Consider the following 21,763-nt stretch of genomic DNA (forward strand, 5'->3'; position numbering starts at 1 on the left):
GTGCTGCAGACCCAGGTCCCTGACTCTGTAGCCCTGACATCTGGGGCACCCCTCTGGCAGGGCTCGAGTGGCAGGGGGCTCTGGGTGGGGAGTGAGGAGCACCAGGATGGGCTGTGGGGGATGGGGGGAGTGAGGAGCTTGGACCTGCCTCCTGGTAAGCTAAGGGGTCAGGGACAGCTCTGATTTTCCATGATAAAAATCCCCAAATCAAATACCAGAACATATAGGTACTTAGAATGTATTCTATTATAGTGATTGAGGCGCTGGTAGGCTTCCAAATTGCTTTAAAATTGCAAATATATCAATATAACCTTGTGTTCAATTGATACCTAGATATAATGGCATTTTATTTTCGTCATGGATTTGGGGTTTTTAATCAGATAATTTGCATGGGTTTTGTTTTTGTAAAAATTAGAGAAGTTGTGGTTTTTAAACAGAGAAAACCAAGATTCCAGCTTATCACTTCAATCTACATGGCTTAGACTAACCTGCAGAGATTGAATCATTTCAGCCTCTGGTTCTTTGACTGTCTGTGCTTAGCTCACATGAACAAGGTACATCTAAAATGAACTATTCCCTCTCATACCCTCTTGGACATCCCCTATCACTGGTTTAGGAATATCAGAGAACACATCCCTGAGTATCCATTTCTGATACCTCCTCAGTACACATACAGACTTGCTGAATTATCTATTAATGCTGATTTTTTAATTAAGGTTTTGTGTTTTGCTGCAAGGGAGAATATGCTGTGCTGCTTTTGTCTCGAGCCAGGAACAGGATTCTAGCGAAGAGACAAAATCTGTCAGCTGAAACATGCAGGGTGGGCAGTCGATTATGGGCCAGACACTTGCTGTTTGCTTGTTTTTAATTATTTGCTTTGTGGGATGGCAAACCACTGGCCTTAAACTCTTTCTAGTAAAGTCTCTGTGAAACGAGTGAGTGATGGAAACGGCTTGGAAGTGTTTAATCACTTCTTAGGCTACTTCCAAGCAAAATATTCTGTAAGCCCATAATACAATTTCATGCCGTACTGTATAGATCAGAGTGACCAGTACTCCATACTTCAGTAACTACAATTTAAAAAATTAAGAAATATGTATGTAAAGTTTGAATTCCACTGGTTTGCATTTTGCTTTGAGTAACGGCAAAGAAACCCCTTTGAGCATCACAAGTTACAGAGATCAGAAAACAGGTGGCATGAAAGCAGCACCCCTCCCCAAAACTGAACAGGGGGTGTTGAAAAGATGGCAAGGAGCAAGGAAGACAACTTGGGGTGCTCATCAGATGGAGCCAAGATAGAAAACAGAAGATGCACTTACAGGAGTAGATTGAAGCAAGTGCTGCAGACCAAATGCTCCTTAAAAACCACTGCATATCATTTTTAAAGCTTCACATGTATAAATTGGTTGACAACCCCAAGTAAATACCGGTGTGTTACTGATCTACAAAGAAAGCACAAGAACTGGAGAAACGCTTCATTTGTTTTGTAATAGCAGATTACTTCATAGGAAAGAGAAAAACCTACCTAAGGTATTGAGTTGATTTACTAAAATAGCCCGAGCTCCATTCTGAGACAGGAAAGGCCTAAACATCATATTCAGAGTAATAAAGCAGCCAGCAGTTTGTTTCACCACCCCATTGCCAATCTAAATGCCCCTCCACTCTGTTTTATTTGTTTTATGATAATACAGTTATTCTACATTTCAGTCCGGAGATGGCGATAGCTTTTTGAGAAGGCCGTCAACTCTTTAGGAACGTGGCAGCATTTTGGATCTCAATAGCTCCCTATAAATCCTGGTTAAAAACAGGTAGACAAAATAGCACGGTAAAAACTTACCTGAAGATTTTTTAAATCAACACTTTGCCTTAGCTTTCGGTAAGTATGAAAATGAAGAATAGGATGGCAAAGGCAGGACTTTTGACAAGAATGAACCCAAGGAAATGGAAAATTGTCATACTGGACGCAAAAACAAAATGCAGAGAGCTTCATGTACTTAAGGCGGGGGGCAGACAAAATAAAGTAACCTTCATCCCAAATTTGGAAAGAAGCATCAGGTAAAATTGTAGCTTTAGTACGAATGTCTTTTAAGAAGTCTGTCAAGTCCAGAGGGATACCACATGACTGGAGAATATCGAATAGGACGAGGCCTCTCCTATCCTACTGCAAGCAGGGGCCTCTCCTGGTCTGCAAGTCCGACCCTCAGTATCATGCAAGTCTTTAGAACACATTTGGAAGAAAAGATTCATTAAGACAACAGACAAGAATGGAAAATGGTGTGTAATATAAACACAGGATTGCAAAAAGGGGTTGCGGTCAATTAGGTTGATATAGTTTTGGTTGTTTTTAGACAAGGAACATGTCACAGGACTAGGGGTCAGCAACGTTTTTGTGCAGCGTGCCAAGAACACCTGCAACCTCTGCTTGGAAGATGCCGGCGTGCCGGGGGTGGATGGGTGGGGCAGGGAGCTGCGAGGGGCCTGATGCTTGTTGTGGCAGCCCGGGCCCCTTCCCGCCGTCGACCCAGAGGAGCGTATACGTCCGCCGCTGGCAGCGAGTCGGGCCAGGGCACTGCAGACCCTGGTGCAGCTGCTTGCAGCCTTCCACTGCCTGCTGCAAGCAGCCCAGGCTCCACGGCAGGTGGCAGGGGCCTGCCTAGAGTCCAGCCTGGCTGTGGCAGGCAGCCGGGAGGCTGCAAGCAGCTGCACCAGGGTTTGCGGAGCCCCGGTCTGGTTCACTGCCAGTGGTGGGTGCACATGTGCCTTGGGGCAGACAGTGGGAACACCGCGCTGTCATTACAAGGAGTGGGCCCCTTGCAGCTTCCCCATCATCTGCCCCAGGTGCGTGTGCATTCATTGCCAGCAACCAGCCAGGCTAGGGCTCTGTACACAAAACATCCTGACCTGTTCTCATCTTTCTGATTTCTTTACAACAGAAACAGTTTTGGTAGGGTTTTGTAATAAAAAAAAAATCAAGTGAAAACTAAGCTGGCCTTTCCAAGTGGTGCCTTGAAGTTTAAAAAGTCTGAAAAGGTTACTGGCCTAGTAAAACAAAGGTTGATAAGTATGATTGATCTCCAAATAAATGGAGGATACATAACAAGGGGAAGGGGAAAAGATCATGCTAATTTTAGGCCAGCGGTTAAAAGAAAGTTTCAAATCACTAGAAGAGCAAGAGTTTGGAACAGTCTTCTAATGAAGAAGTAGGGGCACACAGTCAAGTTTTAAGATGCAACTTGGCCAGTTTATACAGGTTGCCAGGATATGGTTCTCTCTGATAACAGGGACCGGACACTTTCCTAGTCCTAAGTCTTTAGTAATCCAAGGATAAAATGGTCTAACTTGACCCCGTATCACTCTTTGTGGTTACTACCTGCAAAGAAGCGCAAGTGCAAAACTGCATTTTGGTTTTATTTCTTCTACTTATGTCCCAGTGACTCGGGCATCTACTACAACAGAAAACGATAATCTATGCTTGAAAAAAAAAACTCAGGCTGATGCAGTAGGGCAATGACGGGAGAACAAGACTAGGAGGAGAGGTTTGTGGGAAACAGAGGGGCTATGTTGGTGAGACTCCGCAGGATCAGTGAACAGCAGGGATCCTGATTTTCTCTGATAAAAAAAATCCCTAATTTTCGGATTAAAAAAGTAACCCCACATCCACATTTTTCTGCAATTAAAATGAAACACCACTATATCAATTGATCTATTGATATAGATCTCTATATCTAGCAGTGTTTCATTTTAATCAAGAAAAAATGTGGATTTTTGGTTACTTTTTTTTAATCAGACTAAAGAATCACTTACTTATCTATCTACCTAACTATCTATTAGTGGTGTTTCATTAAACATGGAAAAAATGTGGATTTGGGGTTACTTATTTAATCCAAAAATTGGGGATTCAGTTTTTGGTTGGCAAAACCAGGATCCCTGGTGAACAGACGTGACAAGAGGAGGGCCGACACATGATGCAACATGAACTCCTGAGGAACGAGAGCCACGTGACCACATCCATCCTTAGGAGGCGAGACGAAACCCACCTTGCTCAAGTACAGGAAGGGGAAAACTGCCCAAATGTCTCAGCTCAAAGAAAGATTAAGACAAAATTTTATTGATCTTGAAAAAGATCTTTCAACAGCTTTGCTGCTTTAAGTGTCCTCTCCATGTCCCCGGTATCAGACAATGTGACTTCCTCTGCCATCCTTCTCATCGTACTCTTTTGCATTTTCTGCACAGAAGCTCCATACTTCCTTTTTACTACAAGCTACGTTTCTTTTTAATATTCAATTTCATGAGCTTGGGATTCAATTCATACATAAAACCAGGCAAGTCCTCAGGGTCTCTCATTAGCTATTCCTAACACTCAATTCCCCCCCTCCCCCCGCCCCCACTCAGCTGATTCTACGTCTTCTGTCTGCAGGGATGTTGATCATTATCAGGGTTGGGGGTGCATCTTGCAAACTCAGATCATTGTTATTTATTGCAACCTCTTCCACCTACATTGGGCTGTCTGGTTTACTAAATATTGTCCATCTTATTTTACTTTCTTTTCAGGTGAATTGGCAGCAACTCCACCTAGCCAAGCAGAGAAGTGCTCTCTCAGGTATTCTTGTGGTTTCTCTCTCTCCCCTCCTGCATAACCCAATGTACAAGGCTGCACTGGAATACTTGATGCCAACCCACAATTTAAGGAAACTTGCCTCCTCAGCTCTGTACTCCTTAATCATTTCAAATATGCATCAACTGGCTGAGTCTATTCAGTGGAGGGAATTTAATAAACTGTTACAGTTGCACAGAGGCTTCAAAGGGAATTTTCCTTTGTATGAAGCATTGAAACCCAGTTTCTTCTCGATTAAAACTTCCAAATAGACAGTAGCATTGAACCCACCGTAAGCACTTCCTTAGCACATTTACACAAAGAGATGTGGTTTCAGATAGGGTCAGACGTTTGGTACTACCTGCCTCTTCTTAAAGGGGGAGCGCCTATTAAACAATATGCTACAAGTCATTTGACCATCCAACAAGTAAGCCATTGGCCACTTTTCAGATCCCCCCCCGCTCGGGGTTAAACGAGAACAAATCTGGAAAAGAACAAAGATACTTCCTTTCACCCAACTGTGGTCTTTTTGACAAAATACCTTTGGTCCTACTACTATTAAACTATACTGCTCTCCTTAAAAATACCAAGTCCTCTTCCACCTTTCCCTAATGACCTCCTACTATAAGCAATAGATGTTACTGATACTATTATTACAATTAGTAATAGAGATCAGTTACACCAAAGATTTAAATTTCTTCATGCACATGGATGGATACGTAGGAGGCATATACAATGTAGGCTCACAAATGCATAAATTATATCGGGGTCCGATTCCAACTGTGGTTGAATCCAATTAGAGCTGGCAGTCTTTATGGTCTATAATCCCGTACTTGTGTGTGTACAAAGTACTGGAATTGGTATAAAATTGGTTCTTGTCCACGCTGCATGCTTAACTCTGAAAACCTGCCCTCACCTATCTTTCAAGCCAGCGTCAGAGCTCTCACCCAACCTGGCTTGCCTGACCTGTGACAGCCAGTTTTTGAATGGGGCACCAAAGCATTACACTATTACCACCTGGTTGTGTTGGGAACCTGTTGTAGTCTATATTTTATAATCCTGCATTTATTCTAACCCTGTAAAAAGGAGACAGATAAATGCACAAATGCGTATTAGATCTATACTTTATATCTATGGTTTTATAGCGATATTTTACGTGTATGCACTTCATAAAGATGAGCTCTGTGGTTTTTAGAAATAAATGAACAATGCTATTTACCTACAATTGTGTCAGGTACTATGCGAAGTCAACAAATAAATACTTCTCTCAGACAGTTCCATCATCTCTGAAAATTAAGTTTGTAAGTCCCTGGAGCAGTGTGTGTATTAATGTTAGCTAATTAGTTTTGTAATTGACTTTGCAGGCTATGTTAAAAAAGAGAAAAGAGGGAATTAACATCCAAATGCTTCTCAACAGGCATTTCCACACTTTGAATTAAAGCAAATCTAAGAAGGAAAGCTGCTGGGAACTTACTGAAATGACAGTATGTATTTATCTTAATCAGTCCGGGATTAAATGAGTTATTTATCATAATCATGCCCAATAGGAGGGCAACACAAAGGCTGACCTTTAATAAGCAGACTAAGATATCATTTCTAAAAAGGAAGAAAGGTGCACAATCCATGCAAAGTAGAATATATGCTAATAACAGCCAGTAACACAATGGCAAGTGGCACTTTTGATTGACTATAGATCTTTTTGTACTGGTTAATTTGTCCATCTGGAAAATGAGTGACAGAAAAAACACTTGTACTGCTAATCTCTACTGCCAAAGAAAAAGAAACGTTACTCTGAGAGCGCAACCGGCTGAGTACAAAAAGCGAAGCTGTGCTCTTTCCAGTGCCAAACCATCATCACCACCGAAAACATTTGGTGGCAACTTGTCTTGTGGTATTAACGAGAGGCGGCACGGACCTTGATTAATGCTCTGAGGCAAGTACTCTCCATTTATGTACCAGTGTGAACTGCCTCAACACCACATGTGTATAAGGGTGCAAGTGCAAGCTTAAATTTGTCTATACGGTGGCCATCATGGTGTATGCAACTGAGATGCATGGGAGGTACAACTGGAGAGCTCCACTAGGCCACTTGCAATCTGAATTGCGGATGAGCTAAATCAGACACACAACTGACTGCGAGGTTTTGTATGTGCAACAGGCTCTTGATCTCCTCTGGAGCTAGAAGCATTCTTCATGTCACTGTTTTTGCGAGGGCATTTCTTCGTTTCATTTTACACTTCTTGAGACAGTGACCACAACTGAATACAGAATCCCTAATGGGTTTCTGAAAAGTCTTCGCAGATCTTGTCCTTGCCTTCACAGATACCAAGAAAGCTTTTGAGAGGTAGAAAGAAAAGAAGCTGGAAACATTACGCAAGAGTAAACGTTCACGAATGCAGGATTAACAGAACGCACCGAAGCCAATGAACGCTGTGTGCAAGTGAAGTATGGAAAAGGGAATGGTTTCACACGCAGCACGGTTTGAAGCAAGGCTCTATGTCGAGTCCCATCATTTTGAGTGCGCTGTAAAATAAGAGTAGTGGGAAACACTGCGCATATAGTAAGACATTTAACACGTAATCCAGAGGAAAGTTGGAAGCCCCCTCTCATTTGGTTTGAAGCATGTTGACTATGCAACGGCAGTAATGCACTTATAACTATTGGGTTCTTTGATTGCATGGGAGCGGGGTTTTTAAGGGTTTGCGGCGTTGCCTGGGCAATCTGTTCTTGTGTCATATCTTGTGGGCTTTATTATATGCCGAGCCCTGAGCCGCCTTTTGATATGGTGGCATATAAATCTAATAAATAAGTAAATTCCTTTCTGATTCATATAACGATTTTTTCTTTTTTGGCAATCCCAGAGTTTTGTTTGCTATCTGTCTGATAGATATGCTAACAGAGATCCCTCTGGTATAGACTCAACCATTGTCTAGTGAGAAGCCTTTTTATTACTGGAGCTGACTATATGCAAAAATAAATTTGCTGACGGGGTCAGCCTGCTAAAATATAAAAAAACCCCCAACAACAAATGCATTTTATATCAAACGCCATGTTTCATACAAGCATATAATGGCAAAGATAAACCTAGTTTATACTAGCTACTGATAGAGACTAAACACAACAGTAGGTAGCCCAACTTGATGGGATATTTGTGTGTAAAGAAAGAGCATCCCCCTAAAATGAACCACGGCAGATGTGGGTTCCCCATGGCGGCTATGTTTGTTGACAATATGATCATCTGGAATATAAATACAGAAGAAGTATAATCCTTTCCTAATGGATGGACGGAGCTTGAGCACAGAAGAATTCAGACTGAGTTTTGGTACTGATAAGAGATAAAAAGCCTGAAGCAAGAAAAAGGTCCCCCAGAGATGGAAAAGGTATGTTAAGAAGAAAAGATTTAAAGGTAGTTGATGGACTTAAATATCTTGGTTCAGCGATTGCAAGTAATAGAAGGACTGGAGACTGAAGATGAAGTGTTAAAGGTCTGGTATGGGACAGAAATGTACCTAGGAAAGTGAAGTGAGCAATATAAAGGATTTATTACATCCCAGTTGCATTGTATGGGTCCTGGTCTTGGAAAAGTGATTTCAGACAGTTGCAAGCTGTAAAATGAGCTGAAGGGCAATTACTGGGAGGCTGGGAAAAGACTGGGAATAACTGTATATGCCACACATTAAACTGGGAGAGCGGAAAGACCCAAGTTAAAAGAAGGGCTGATGCAGCTTGGACATGTGAAGGGAACGCACAAGGGCAGCATACTGTATGGAAAGCTGAAGATGCACATTAAAGTCAATAGGGGAACTGGAAAATGATACAGAAGATGGGAAGACAGGGTGCGGAAGGACTTAATTTTAACAGGTGGCTACTGGGGATGAAGTACAACAGCAAGATGGTGGGCAGACGGGAGGAGATGGATGGAGTCAGCGTATTGCCAGGCCAACAGATGTTGATAGTGATGAGTCCTGAAAAACCCAGAGGAGCAGAACCAAGCGTGTCCCCTACCACCAGATGTTTACACCATGAGCACTTCTACAAATATCTAATTTGCAGAAGTGCTCCTGCATGGCACAGACCTCCTGCAAAGCGCCACACCATGCAATTCCCAAAGCAAGAGCATAATATGTCAGGCTGACTAAATCCTGTTTTAAGACCCCAAAGGACAGAGGATCCCTCCTCTCCCCCTACCCCTAGACAGACTTTTCATGGCTCATTACCTCTGCTGTTAAAACTCCACATTTTAGTTTTGCCTTGAACTTGCTTAGCTTCAGCTTCCAGCCCCAGGATGCAGTTATTCCTTTGGCTACTGTAAGGAAAAAGAGCTTCACGGTATGAGGAGCTCTGTTCCCCATGGATGTACCAGAATATTGTGATCAAACCTCATATTAACCTTTTTCTTGGATAAATGAAAGGAGACCGATCTTCTTCAGTTTACCAACTTGTTTCTGGAAGTCAGATAACTCTTTCAGCACTTTTCTAAACCTTTTCCAAATCTGACATCTGATCCATAAGGGTATATGGATACTTTATTCAAGTAATGCTTTCATTAACACTCGATACACAGGTCCTATCTCCTGAACGCCTGCTCTTTATTCAAAGAATTGCTTTTGTTTTCTTATGCACCTCGCTGCACTGGGAGTTCGCATGCGGTGGGTTATTCACCGGGATCTCGGACTCCCTTCGAGTTACTGCCCTAAAGGACGGTACCTCCCCCCCACCATCTTGTGACTTGCATTCAATTTTCCTGGGTGCGTGACCTCGCTTCTGACACTATTAAAACTTATTCACCCAGTGTGTTAACACTTAACCTAGGTCCCTACATAGAACTGATCTGTCCTTATTAATCCCACTCAATCAATTTTTGTGCTGACTGCAGATTATATCAACAATGATTTTTTTATTTGCCGCTAGTAGTGCTGATAGGTATTAAATACTTGAGTCAAGGACGGATCCCTGCAAGACCTCACTAGAAGGATTACTACCACTAGATGAAGACTCCCTATTTAAGCAATCAGGACTCATGGTAGAGGTGATATCTTTTATTAGACCAAACAGATATTTTGCATAAAAAAAAAAATTTTTAACTTTTTTTTTTTTTTTTGCAAAAAGTTAAAGCATTTTTTTGTGCACAAGATGTACTTGGTCTAATAAAAGATCTCACACCTCTACTACGAGTCCCAATTGATTTTTCCTCTAGACCAATATGGCTACAACCTGGATTCCCAATTCCCTATTTAATTGTTCTTTGGAGCTAGTCAATTAGATCACATTTGTAATCCATTAATTAAACCTCGTACAAATGCCCAGAAAATGACAAGTGCTGCTCTACATCATTTAAGAATCCGAAAGACAAGGAATAAGAGCTGGATGAGACCAGCAGGAGGGCAGATCACAAGGTGACAAAATACATGGTTTGCACAATTTGCCAATTCTCAGCAGCAGCAGTGACTACAAAAAACAACTTGCCCAAGTCTGTGAAAGGCGTGGAAGAAAGTGCTTGTTGGAGGAGGTAATCAAGACACTGTTGGTACAGTGAAATTAGAAGCAGACCTTGTGGTGAGATAACAGGGCGGCTGGGGATAATGGAGGACTTTGGAAGCGCAAGGCAAGGTGTTTGCATTTGATGTGAGGAGCAAGTGAAAGGTGACAGCCAAAGCAATGGAAGATGATCTGGGTACCTTCATTAGGAATGAATTTGCAAGGGAGGCTGTTGGCAACGAGGTGAGGGAGGAGGAGATTCCTGCAAGATTCAAACCTCAAGATGGTCGTGGCATGGACACGTTTTGGTTGTATGAGCAGAAAGGAAAGGCTGAGTCTTGCAAACGCTGGGCAAGAAAAATGGGCAACTTTTAGACCTGGCTGGGCACTTGGGTCAAAGGGGAGGAAGCGAGACAAAGGTTTAGTTAAGATGCCAGACTTGAACAACGGCGAATTAGTGGCACTAAGACTGGTCTGTTGGTAATCTTACTCGCAGCTAATGACAGAAAAGGGAGAGAGCTTCAGGGGAGCAGCAGAAACTCATGTTGGGAAACATTTACTTTAAGCTGATGGCTGGATGCCCACAAAGAGCTACAGCAAAAATAAGCCAGGATTATAGTCTGGATGGAAGGAGGCAGTTGAAGGGCAGCTGTGCAGAGGATGGGGATAGATTATTCTCCGTGGCCACAGGACAAAGAGCAAGGGTCATATACCGCAGCAAGGGAAGAGGTTGGATATTAGGAAAAACTCTCTTGCCATGAGGGGGATCAAGCACTGGAGCGGGTTAACGAGAGAGGTTGTGAAATCTCCGTCTTCGGAAATTTTTAAGAACGGGCAAGGTGAACGCTTGTTTGGGGTGGCTGAGTCGGACTGATCCTGCTTGAGCAGAGAGTTGGACTGGATGGACTAGTCCCTGTCAAACAGACTTTTCTGTAACTCTAAAGGACAGCGGATATACACATTAATGACAGAGATGATCCAGCCCGGCTCAGGGTAGAGGCCTTAATGACCCCCCATAACAGAAGATACCTGAAGGAGAAATTTGTAAGCTAGGCAGCAGGAGAGGCTGGAGTCGTGAATGCCCGGAGAGAGTGGAAATTCAAGAAAGATACACTACCAGTGTCAAAGAGGAATGAGGATGAAGAAATGCCCCTGAGTTTAGCCAGGAAACAGGTCACTGGAAATCTATGCAAGAGCTGTTTCACAGTGGGCTGCAGACTGTGGAGGTGGGAGGGGAGCAGGAGCCAGGCTGAAGGTGAGCAAGAAGGGAATGGGAGGACAAAGATTCAAGATAGCAGATGGACATTTTAATTTATAAATGTTACCATCACATTTTGTGCATTATTATACTTTTGCCAACTTAATGCCACTTCATGCATCACTTCCCCAAAACTAATAGTTTCATAGGCCCAAGATCCTACCGTCTTTAATTTCAATTTAAGCTTCCTAGGAAAGCCACCTATTTCCACTCCCCTCTTCAAGGTGTCCAAAAATAGTTATGGTGCTCAGTGGAGAGAAAGCAAGCGCACAATTTACTTCTCTATCTTCTCTTTCCCAGCTTTGTATAGCACAAGATACATAACTGCATGCAAGGTTCCCATTTCCCCTTCAAGTCAGGTTTTATACGTCACAACCACACCTTTGCCAAATGCGGAAAAACTTACTTGGCTTGGGGGAAAAAAAATTACAATCTCTGTGCTTTATTTTCACATCCCAAAGATACCTTTTAGTTTCATAAAGGTAATGAAAGTCAGCATTGATGTGTGTGTACAGCTGGCCACGGAGGAATAGAGACAGGCTGTCCTTGTGTATTTTCTTCCTTTTAATTTTTCCCCCATCTTCAAATGTCTTAGGATATCTTGGGACAGATTACGAATTTGCAGTGCAGTGTTTTCTCAATAAAAGGTTATGCAAATGCATTTTGTTCCAACCTGCAGTACATATTTCTGCAATAAATCTTCCCTGTTCCTTCTAGCTTGCCTGGCAGGCTAGCTACAGTGCTATTACTTCTCCCCAACTGTTTGCATCAAGCCAGAATTGTCTGAATTTACTAGAGATAGCTGGGTTTTCAGAGCTTCCTTTTTCCTTCTTCCCTAGTATCATGCCTGGAGTTCAGCTGCAGCCATCTGCTTTTCATCCAGGTGTTTTTACTGATACAAAGACGGCCAGTGCCTGTTAGTCAGGCACTGGCAATATTTGCACTGGAAGTAAAACTGAAGTTTAGTTGGGGTATCACCTGTACATTGCTTTTATGAGACTGCAGCATCTCAACTGCATACAATGCTCTTTATAAAACATGGGAAGCATGATTAGCTTTGCGTGACTCCATAGGCAAGCTCTGAGGAGACAGAAGGAGCAGCTGCCAGTTGTTGGGAGCATCTAGGAAGAAGATGGAGGTGCACCCACTTCACACCTTTCCCGTGAACTTGTGAGGGTATTTTTAGAGAAGACAGCACCATGCCCTCTTCAGAGGAGGAAATGCTGCAGGAAGATTTGGACAGATGAACACAGGTGTTTTCCATTAGCACTACTGCCAGTTTTTGCCCTGTGATGAGGTCAGAGCTCCAACCGCAGGAGGATAAAGGCAGCAGCACTGGGAATTGGATAGGTTTCTTCAGTACCTTGCCCGAAAATGGAAGATCTTAGGCTGGCTGGTAGTCTTTGAAGTCCGCAGGGTCTGGAAATGGTTTCTTGCATTGGCCCACGGCACCAACTTGTCTTGTGATGCCACTGCCATAAAGTAAGCCCCACACTCTTCTCCAGTGCCTCTCCAATCCCTTTCTCCTCTGCCCAATCTCCTGTTCTGCTTTCTGCTCCTGGCCTGATCTGCCACCATGGTCCCCGCTCCCTCCCTGTCCTGCCACGAGCCACACACAGAAGCTGCCTGTGCCACAAGCAGGACACAGATTGATGCAATGGAGAGATTAGCGACTGCAGCGTTGTACTTTCTCCCTCATTAAAACAGTCTTCAGTCTGCTACTGTTGCTCCCGGTTCCCCTCCTCCATCTATCAGGGATTCCTGGTGATATGCAGTACAGGAGACAGTGGCTATTGTCTAGTCTTAGCACCCCCAAAGTTTGCTCACCCTGTTCCCAGGATCAACTAAGGTTTTCTGCATCATACTACAAAGGAATAAAAAGACTCGGCAAAGGAAAAATCTAAAATCAGATGGTGGACTCCCCATACCACACCTGACTGGCTGCAAAAAGCAGGGCCCTGGACTTGATAATGGCCTAGGAGATCCCTTTATCAAGCGTATGTTTTTAGAGCCTCCCTGAGGGAAAACTAAAACCATTATAAGATGCACATATGAAGATGTAGGGGCCCCCAAATGAATACAGCTTACTTGATTTTCATAGTTAATTTGGACCTGACAATCATCCTGAAGCCTTCCGAAAAAGTTTCTTGGGACGTTCTCTCAAATGTCTGAGACTTAAAACACTACTACACGAAAAAGAAATGGAGTCACTGACCTGAATTTTTGTCTTTGTCCTATTCAGCTCGGAGATGGCTGGATCTGAATAATAAATAGCTAGCAGAACAGCAGACTCATCGGAGGGGCAGTAAGAATTCAGAATATCTGACACCAAAACCAATCCATAAAGCATTCTGATAATACTGAAACATTGCTGAATAGAACGAGGGCCAAAATTCCCAATTTGTTTCAAATGAACTCCGGTGCGGCATGCTTCATTGCCAGATACGTACATAATAATAGTGTATATACACTATGCAACAAGCTACCCTTTGCTTTGAACTGGGAGAGTGCCTTTCACCTGAGGATCATGTGCACTTTACTCTCCAGTTCTCGTGTCGATAAAATCTGAAGTTCCTGGGAAATGACAACTTCATGACAAGGGCTTCAGTGGAGGAAGAAAAAGAAGTGACACAAGAAAGGCAGAGAAGAACCTTTCTGAAACAGAAAATTTTGACAAGCTGTCCTTCAATTTGTGACAGCATTTGCAAACTGAACGAAGTAGAGTAAAAATATGCTAATGCCAAGCTACCTCTCCATCTGATCTGGGACTTAGAGATGTCCCCATGCCTAAAGGGGGACACGCTGGTGACATTTTCCTTTTAAACTACCATTAAATATTTTGACTTAGCTCCAGGCAAAAAACATGGCATTTTTCAGCCTATATTCAGTATAAGCCTTAATTAACATTTAACCAAGAAATCAACAGGAAACTTGACGCTAAACTTCAGCTCTCCTCCTTGTCTAGATGGTGAGAGGGGGAAAACGGCCATTAGTGCTAAATCCTAGCAGCTTCTGAAGACCAGGTAAATTCTCAAAGACTGTAATGATATAGCCAAGTAGTGTTAATGTGTTTGAAAAGCTTAAATGACATTATGAATATTAATTCACTAGTAACGAGAGAGAATATTGAGCATATGACAGAAGAGGAATGAGAAAAAAGTTATCTGATCTAACAGCCGGCTGCATTATAATTAGAAAGGACATCCTTGCATCTAGCAATTCTACGTTATTTACATTACTTTAGAGTAAAATAAAACCAAATGTGGATTCTTGAAGATAGGCAGGGACATAAGCACTTACACAGAACTTTAGATCTTCAAAGGACTGTAAAAATTAATCCTCCAAATACCCTTGAGGGAACTACGTGTTATCCCCACATTACGAATAGGAACTCAGGCAGACAAAGGAAATTAGCTGCCCCAGGACCCACGGCAGGTGAGCGCCGGAGCCGAGATGAGAACCCAGGACCGACTCTCGGATGTCTTCGTTCCTACGGTGCCTTCTACTCTCCCCCATCAGATCCCTCGCAACTCTGCCGCCACCACCGCAACACTTGCACTTTGTACTCCTATAGCACCTCCCTCTGAGCACCCCCCCATATACTTTTTAAGTGTTAATAAGTTCAGCCCTAACGTGTCTAAGAGATAAAAGTGCAACTCATCTCATTTTGTGGATGAGGAAACAGAAGCAGAGTGAGGTTGCACAAAGGTGCATAGGACATTGACAGAAACACCAGGAATGCAACCCAAAAAACCCTGCATTTCAGATGGAGATCGATGCTTCATACCTATAGTTATACTGCAGCATACAAGCAATAAGGCATGGTAACATTTTGCAGTGTCAGGTCTTAGGTCGATTCCCCCAGTATTCTACTTTTAGAACAAAATACAGTTTAGTGGGACTGCATATTTGCAATAAAAGCAGCAGCAGCAGAGACTTGACTTTAAGGAGCTACGCATATAGGATGGCTTGGATAGGGATGATCCTGCCTCAGCCAGGGGTTGGACTAGATCAGTGGTTCTCAATCTTTTGCAGCTTGCATCCCACCAGCCATTTTGTCAAAAAAACTCTGGTCCCACCATGATAAAAACAAAACCCCACTTTCCCCAAGAAGTACATTTTTACATTTACATGTAGTTAAGTATTATATTAATCATTAATGGAAATTTTTAAGGACATTAAAAGTCCCACCTACATGACCATTGCGTCATTACGTTGAGAAACACTGGACTAGATGACCTCCAGAAGTCCCTTCCAGGATGACTTCTCTATGATTCATATCACTGTGTGTGGGTGTGTGAGAAAGATGATATCCTCAGCAGTCCCAATTCAGCTGCTAGAAGATTCCCAGCACCTGCCAGAACTGGCCAAGCATCCACATGTTAGCAGACAAGGCGGGTGTGTCTATGGGTAAGGGAGGAGGCTGGCATCTCTCAGGGAGGGATAAGCAAAGTTGAGATATTTTGGCTGTCTTGAGCAGTGTGTGCTTCTCTGTGCATTTCCTGAGTCCCCTTTTCCTTTGGTTACAATGCTCTTGAAACACCATAGTCTTCAAACTACTGATACAGCCCTGTAAGTTTACAATGAAATGAGTACGCAAGTTTCTTTGGGTAGATGCGATATCTGTCCAAAGAACCTTGTCTGCCTATGTCTTTAGACCAACGCGACTACAACCAGCAACACCAATGAAATGAGTGGTTTTCATTGTGGAGGGCAGTTTGAAGTGGGAGCCAAGGCAGCTTCAGAAAAGAAACTGGACTGTAATAGCAGCTTTCCTGCTTACGCTGCTGTACGCTTTTGAAGGTCTGTACTTAAGAGGTATGACAATGTAGTATTGTTACCACAAATCGGGGTCATGAGTAAAACTTCAACATCAAGATGACAAGATAGGGGACGAAAACGCCCGCACCCATCACTGGATTTCAGGCACCCTCAGAAAATGCTAGTTCTTAGTTTTGACTTGTTCTTTGACTATGGAAAAGAAAATAGAGCAGTTTTTCCGGTGCAAGGAACATGCAAACATCACACCAGGCCAGAATATTTTTAACGCTCTGGATTCCTATTTGAAATCTTGTGTATCATGTTTGCACACCTAACAGTGTTGACATTGCTTAGCAGTTTGGGACACTCTGGAAGGGATTTCAGGGCACTGCGGCACCCTTGTTGAGAATCATGTGCCAATCAAAACATTTCTTATAAACTGCTGTGAACTGAAGTATTTATAGGTTTTTAGACCTTATCCTTAACCAAAGCAGTATGTATATGCTTAAGTGTATGGAAGAAACAACAGCTCTCATGAAAAACAGCATTCATTTCTAGAATTATGACCTCTCTCCGTCGTGATGCCCAGCAACTCTGTTTAATCTTCCAAACCACAGCAGCCACGAGGAGCAAAGACAGGAAACAACTGCGGAGGAGACAAAAAACAAAGACTTTACTGTCCTCATTCATCATGTATGATGATACATTTGAAAGCTCTAACAAAATAAATGCTAGACAATATCTTGCATAACCTTTTAAAGTCCCTTTGATGAAGGGTGCCACAGCAGGGAAAAGTGCTCCGCAAACATTAATTCTCGTGAGATCTAGTGAGTAGTATACCCATTTTACCAAGGAATAAACTGGATACACAAAAAAGGGAGCTTATGTCCCAAGACATGGTTAAATGATTGATCTGGAAATAACTGTCTATTGACAGTTTACACTTTTTGATGGCAAAAATGAATCAGACTGAATATGCTGTAAAGCAACCTTTAACGGGTACTCAGAGGAGAGGCTACCTCAACAGGAAAAAAAAAAAAAATACTACACAGCCAAAATTACTGCTTTTTCTTTTTGCTTTTCAGAGGCAACATTTTGGAAACTTAAACATTACGATTTTGGGGATTCGTTTTTAAACAAACACCGAGTATCCCAGCATTACAGACAATGAAATCTAAGGCCTTGCCCCGACTGCAAAGCCAGCAGTGGTGTCTTCGAACGTACAACGCAGCTCTGTATGTGCTTCTTCCCAGGCTGGACGATGTTTAGATGCACCCGTACAGCACTGTGGGCTGGCTAAATCAGTGCCAAGGACCCAACCCCTGGCACTGCACAGGCACAGCTACATTGCTTCCAGTCCAGAAGGCAGCATACACAGGGCTGCGTGGCTTGTTGTAGGGTACCGTTACTGGGCACAGTAAGCTAGCAGTCCGCACATGGCTTTACTTTTCCTTTTTTCAGCTTCTGGGGAATTTAAGACCTAGCAGAATAACAATGGACAAGCTTTAATAAAGAGGAGGGAAGATATGAAAAACCATATGAAGCAAAGTACAGCCAGGATGGAGGCTGACCTTGCTGACAGTGATGAGTGTAATACAAGCCGAAATACCTGATGCTCACTTTTTAAAGATGCAGCTCACACGGCCTTGAAACATAATGCAAAAAGACACTTTTATTTGCTTTTAAATTAACATTTTACTTGAGGCTAAATTCTGGCACTGGGCCACATTGGTGGCATAAGCAGCTACATGTGAATGCTGCAACTGCAGTATTCACATGCCCCAGCACTCTGGCAGTCAGCAGCCTCATGAATAGGGACCTACCTAAATCGGGATAAGACACAGCATTTTCTACAGCCCACTCACAATGTTCAGAGCCACTTTCATGGGCATTTTGCAATGGGATGAGGGGGAGGCTGCTATCTTGGCTGCTCCCCTTCATACCACTCGGCCAGCCGGTGCCTCCCCCCACTACCACAGTGGGCTGCGAGGCTGGGGAGCCAGCATTTTATTTTCAGAAAGTTTTTTTTCCCAGGCAAATTCCTCAGGAAACTGCAGCAAAAGCCATTTTTTGCAGATGGTGGAAACTGCCGTTTTCTGCACTTCCCGTAAAAATTGCGAAAGCACGATTTAAATAGGTCCCTGCTCATGAACAACCAGCTCAGGAAGACTGTTTTTCATAGGTCTGTTCAGCTGTCCTACTACATTCCCCTTTGAGGACGCTAATGGCTGCTCACGTCGTTGGCACCTTGCCGTGTCCATATTTCCGTCCACACATCTTCCTTTCAAATAACCTCTCTTCCCAGGCACCCCAGAGCGTGCGGCATGAACCTTGACAGATCTCCCCCTTAGGATCTCTTTAACACACACTTGCATGCGGCATTCAAGGGCACACCAGCAAGTATCAAATACTGCATTTTCTTGCACGCAACCTGCACTCTACCTTTCAGCTGCTGGAAATCTGAGTGCACGTTACATGTGAGAAATGCCGTAAGAGCGGTTTCTGCCAGTGAAGGTGAAATCTGCGTGCGACCAAGCAGGCTCTGTCCCCCAGCTGCTCGCAGTTACTCATAGGCAAGAAAAGACCTTTCTTCCTTCATGCTGGTTTTCAATAACAAGGTATGCATTATACTCTGCGGCATATTGTATGCGAGAAAATATAGTATCTCATTTCAGTGCACTGCTTTTCCCAACCTGAGTCTTCTCTGTAGTTTGGCAACAGCTTTGATGCAGGACCCCTGAGGTCTTTGAATTGTAAAGTGATGAGACCATGCTGTCAGCATTTGTGTGTTAGATGCTCAAACCAGGAACAGAGGTTGCCACTTCCAAGACACGTATGCACGTATTTCAGACTATGCCTCTCAAAGACACACGCCCGCCCCGTGGCTGCCCCACAACGTAGCGGACACGGCAACCCTGGAGCACAGCCACATTTGGGAAGTTCTGGAGGGAGACTGAAGCAGGGGGAAACAACCACATTATCCTTCCTCCTGTCCAATACACTGAATTATGGCCTGTGTTATATAGGGAGTCGGGCCTGAAGATCACATTGGTCTCTTTGGGTTCACCAAAAAACTTTCCACAAGGTTCCCTTGGGCAGCTAAATTTAGCCCTTTGATTGAGAGCACATGGCATGAATAGACATGTTAGCTGGTAAAAACACATGTTTTTTGTTCTTTGTGCCTCCCAGGATGGTGGCCAGGAAAGGCTGAGGGTCTCTGCAACTCATGGGTGCTTTGAGAGAATCTCACAGCCTTCTTCCAAGAGAAAAATACCCAACTATATCCTAGCCTACTTCCTCTCTTTGCATTTCTTTCCCTCCCCTATGTCTCCCAAAGACAAGTACCTCCTCCACTCTACTCCTTCGACCTCAGGTGACCCAACCCCATCTTCCCATTTTCTTTGCTCCCTGCATCTCAGCCATACCCCAATTCTTCTCCTCGACTTCTCACTCTTCCCTGGCTCTTTTTCATCACAACAAAAGAGAGCTTTAGCCCCTCTCAAAAAGCACACCCTTGGCTCTGCTTGACTTACCAATCATAGCCCCATCTCCTCTCTCTCCTCCATGTCTAAACTCATTAAACATGCTTTTGCTTTCTACAGTGCTTCTCCAATCAAGGTTGCCATCTGTCCACAAATTTACAAACAGTCAGTAAATATTTGGGTTAGAAATACCTATCCATAAAAACTCTAAGCAGCTGGAGTGGATTGAAGACCCTGCTCGGAAAGAAGCTGGAGGCAGTGTTGAAGGACAGACAGAGCACAGCAGCGTCATGTGGTGTCTGAGGAGCGCAGCACCTTTCAAGAAAGCTTTCTTTCAGGGCCTTGTACACTTCTGCCCACTAGCCATCAGCTGTTGTTGCTGCTGCTCTTGCATCAACTGCCTATTATACGGCTAGACTGGAAGGCTGGCTTTTTTGCTGGTTCATGGTGGGATGAGGAAGCAAAGTTGTTGGGGTAGGAGAGTAAGGGTGGGGAGCATGGTACAGCGTGCAGGGATAAGTCAAAAACCCCTGGGGGACTTTCTGTTCTCTCTTGTGATGCCTCTCATGGTCTAGGGGAACTCCCTGTAAACACCTGCACAACCCTTCCTTTAAAATGACATCTACAATTAAGAAGAGAAAAATCTTGATAACAGTTAAGCTCCTCAGAACGTAGCTTGTCCCACGACTTGTGTTATCCCAGAGTTTCCCTCTTCTCCCCGAGACTTCTAAATCCATCTGTGCGGTCCATTTGTTATCTCTAGTCCAATACTTATATTGTGGGCTTTTGGGGAAGGGCACGGTCCTTGATACAGCATGTAGTGCAATGAGGTTCTGGTCCATGTTTAGCCCCAGATGCAACAGTAGTAGAAATACATAAACGGGACTAAGCATTAATGAACGGGCAGGCACAAGGAATCTATCCTGGGATGAAGGAAGCAAGGCAGGGGACACTGAGTGAAAAAGGACGGGGTAAAAAAGAAAAAGGGATGGGGTAAGAGGTCCCATATACCTCCAGTGACTGCTGTCCCCCAAATATTTGTCATTAACTCACAACCTAAAAGTTACAACCATTGCAGGGGCGGGGAGCAGAGCAATGAAAGCTGAAGAGCTGAATACGCTGTACCGTATGTAGGTAAGAGGTAATGATTTTTCAGAACTAACTCTAGGATAATGTCTCTATCATGATCCTATTAAGTTAAAAGGATAGCAGCATACATAAGTACCAAAGGGCCACTCAACCTTTATCGATTTCCAGTCAAGAAAAAGAAATTAATTTGATAAGTTAACAGAGAAATATGGGCATTTATACTTGTGCTCTGGGAGGCGGGGGTTGCATTAATTAAAGCGGCTCCAAGAGCCACTTTAATTAAAGCGGCTCCAAGAGCCACTTTAATTAAAGCACTTGGAGCGTCACGTGTATTAGCGTCCCTGCACTGAAAAGTGCCCCCGCCGCCATTTTTCAGTACAGGGATGCCGATATATGTGACGCTGGAGTGCAGACATTACCATGCTCCAGCAGACTCGATGCACACGTATAGGCACCCTATGTGATCTGGCAGGCAAAAATAAGCATCTCGTGTTAATCTTGGACAATACCTGCTTCCTAATACAGGTGGGATTACAAAATACCTGTCACACTTATTCTGAAAAGCTCAAAATTGATGTTCATTCTTTTTGTCCATTGCAAAATCACCATAATGAGCTGAAGTATTCTGTTTTTGTCAGATCCTTCCTTTTTATTGTTTGGTATCTTGCCTGTTCAAGAAGCAACATGCCTTTGGCCTTCACCCAATTAGACATTTAGATTTAGCTGTGAATTGCCATCAGGACAAAAGAATGCATACACACACAGCTGCTGATGAAGGATTTAATAATGTAAGTCTTCCCTTTTTTTCAAATTAGAAATAACTCTTGTATTTAGTGGTGTGTAAGAGCAGACGGTCTGTGTTACCTGTATTTCTCCTCCCCTAGACAATATCCAGCTTTGTCCAGATGGATTTTCACTTCTACCATGGGCTTTAAACTAGGCTCGTTGGGGGAAGGGGAAGATGAAGGAGAAGGAAGCCTTGGACCACTAAACCAAGCAGCACTCACAAGTACAGCCCAGCCTAGACCGACGAGTGGAACAAATACCCAGGTAAGCAACAGGGGCCAGGGCAATGCTGCGATTAGGGGGCCAGTGCACATA

General features: G+C 43.4%; 1 protein-coding gene across 1 annotated transcript in view; it reads right to left on the reverse strand.

The window, feature by feature from the left end:
* The window catches only part of ATRN (attractin), a 254,873-nt gene that overhangs the window by 31,686 nt on the left and 201,424 nt on the right, over positions 1-21,763 (reverse strand). Inside the window, exon 26 of the mRNA XM_019552795.1 lies at positions 16,659-16,737. Within this exon, the coding sequence (XP_019408340.1) occupies positions 16,659-16,737 (79 nt within the window). The remainder of the gene's footprint in view (positions 1-16,658; positions 16,738-21,763) is intronic.

Source organism: Crocodylus porosus, unplaced genomic scaffold (assembly GCF_001723895.1).
Source record: "Crocodylus porosus isolate Cpor-Errol unplaced genomic scaffold, CroPor_comp1, whole genome shotgun sequence".
In the NCBI taxonomy this organism is placed as follows: domain Eukaryota; kingdom Metazoa; phylum Chordata; order Crocodylia; family Crocodylidae; genus Crocodylus; species Crocodylus porosus.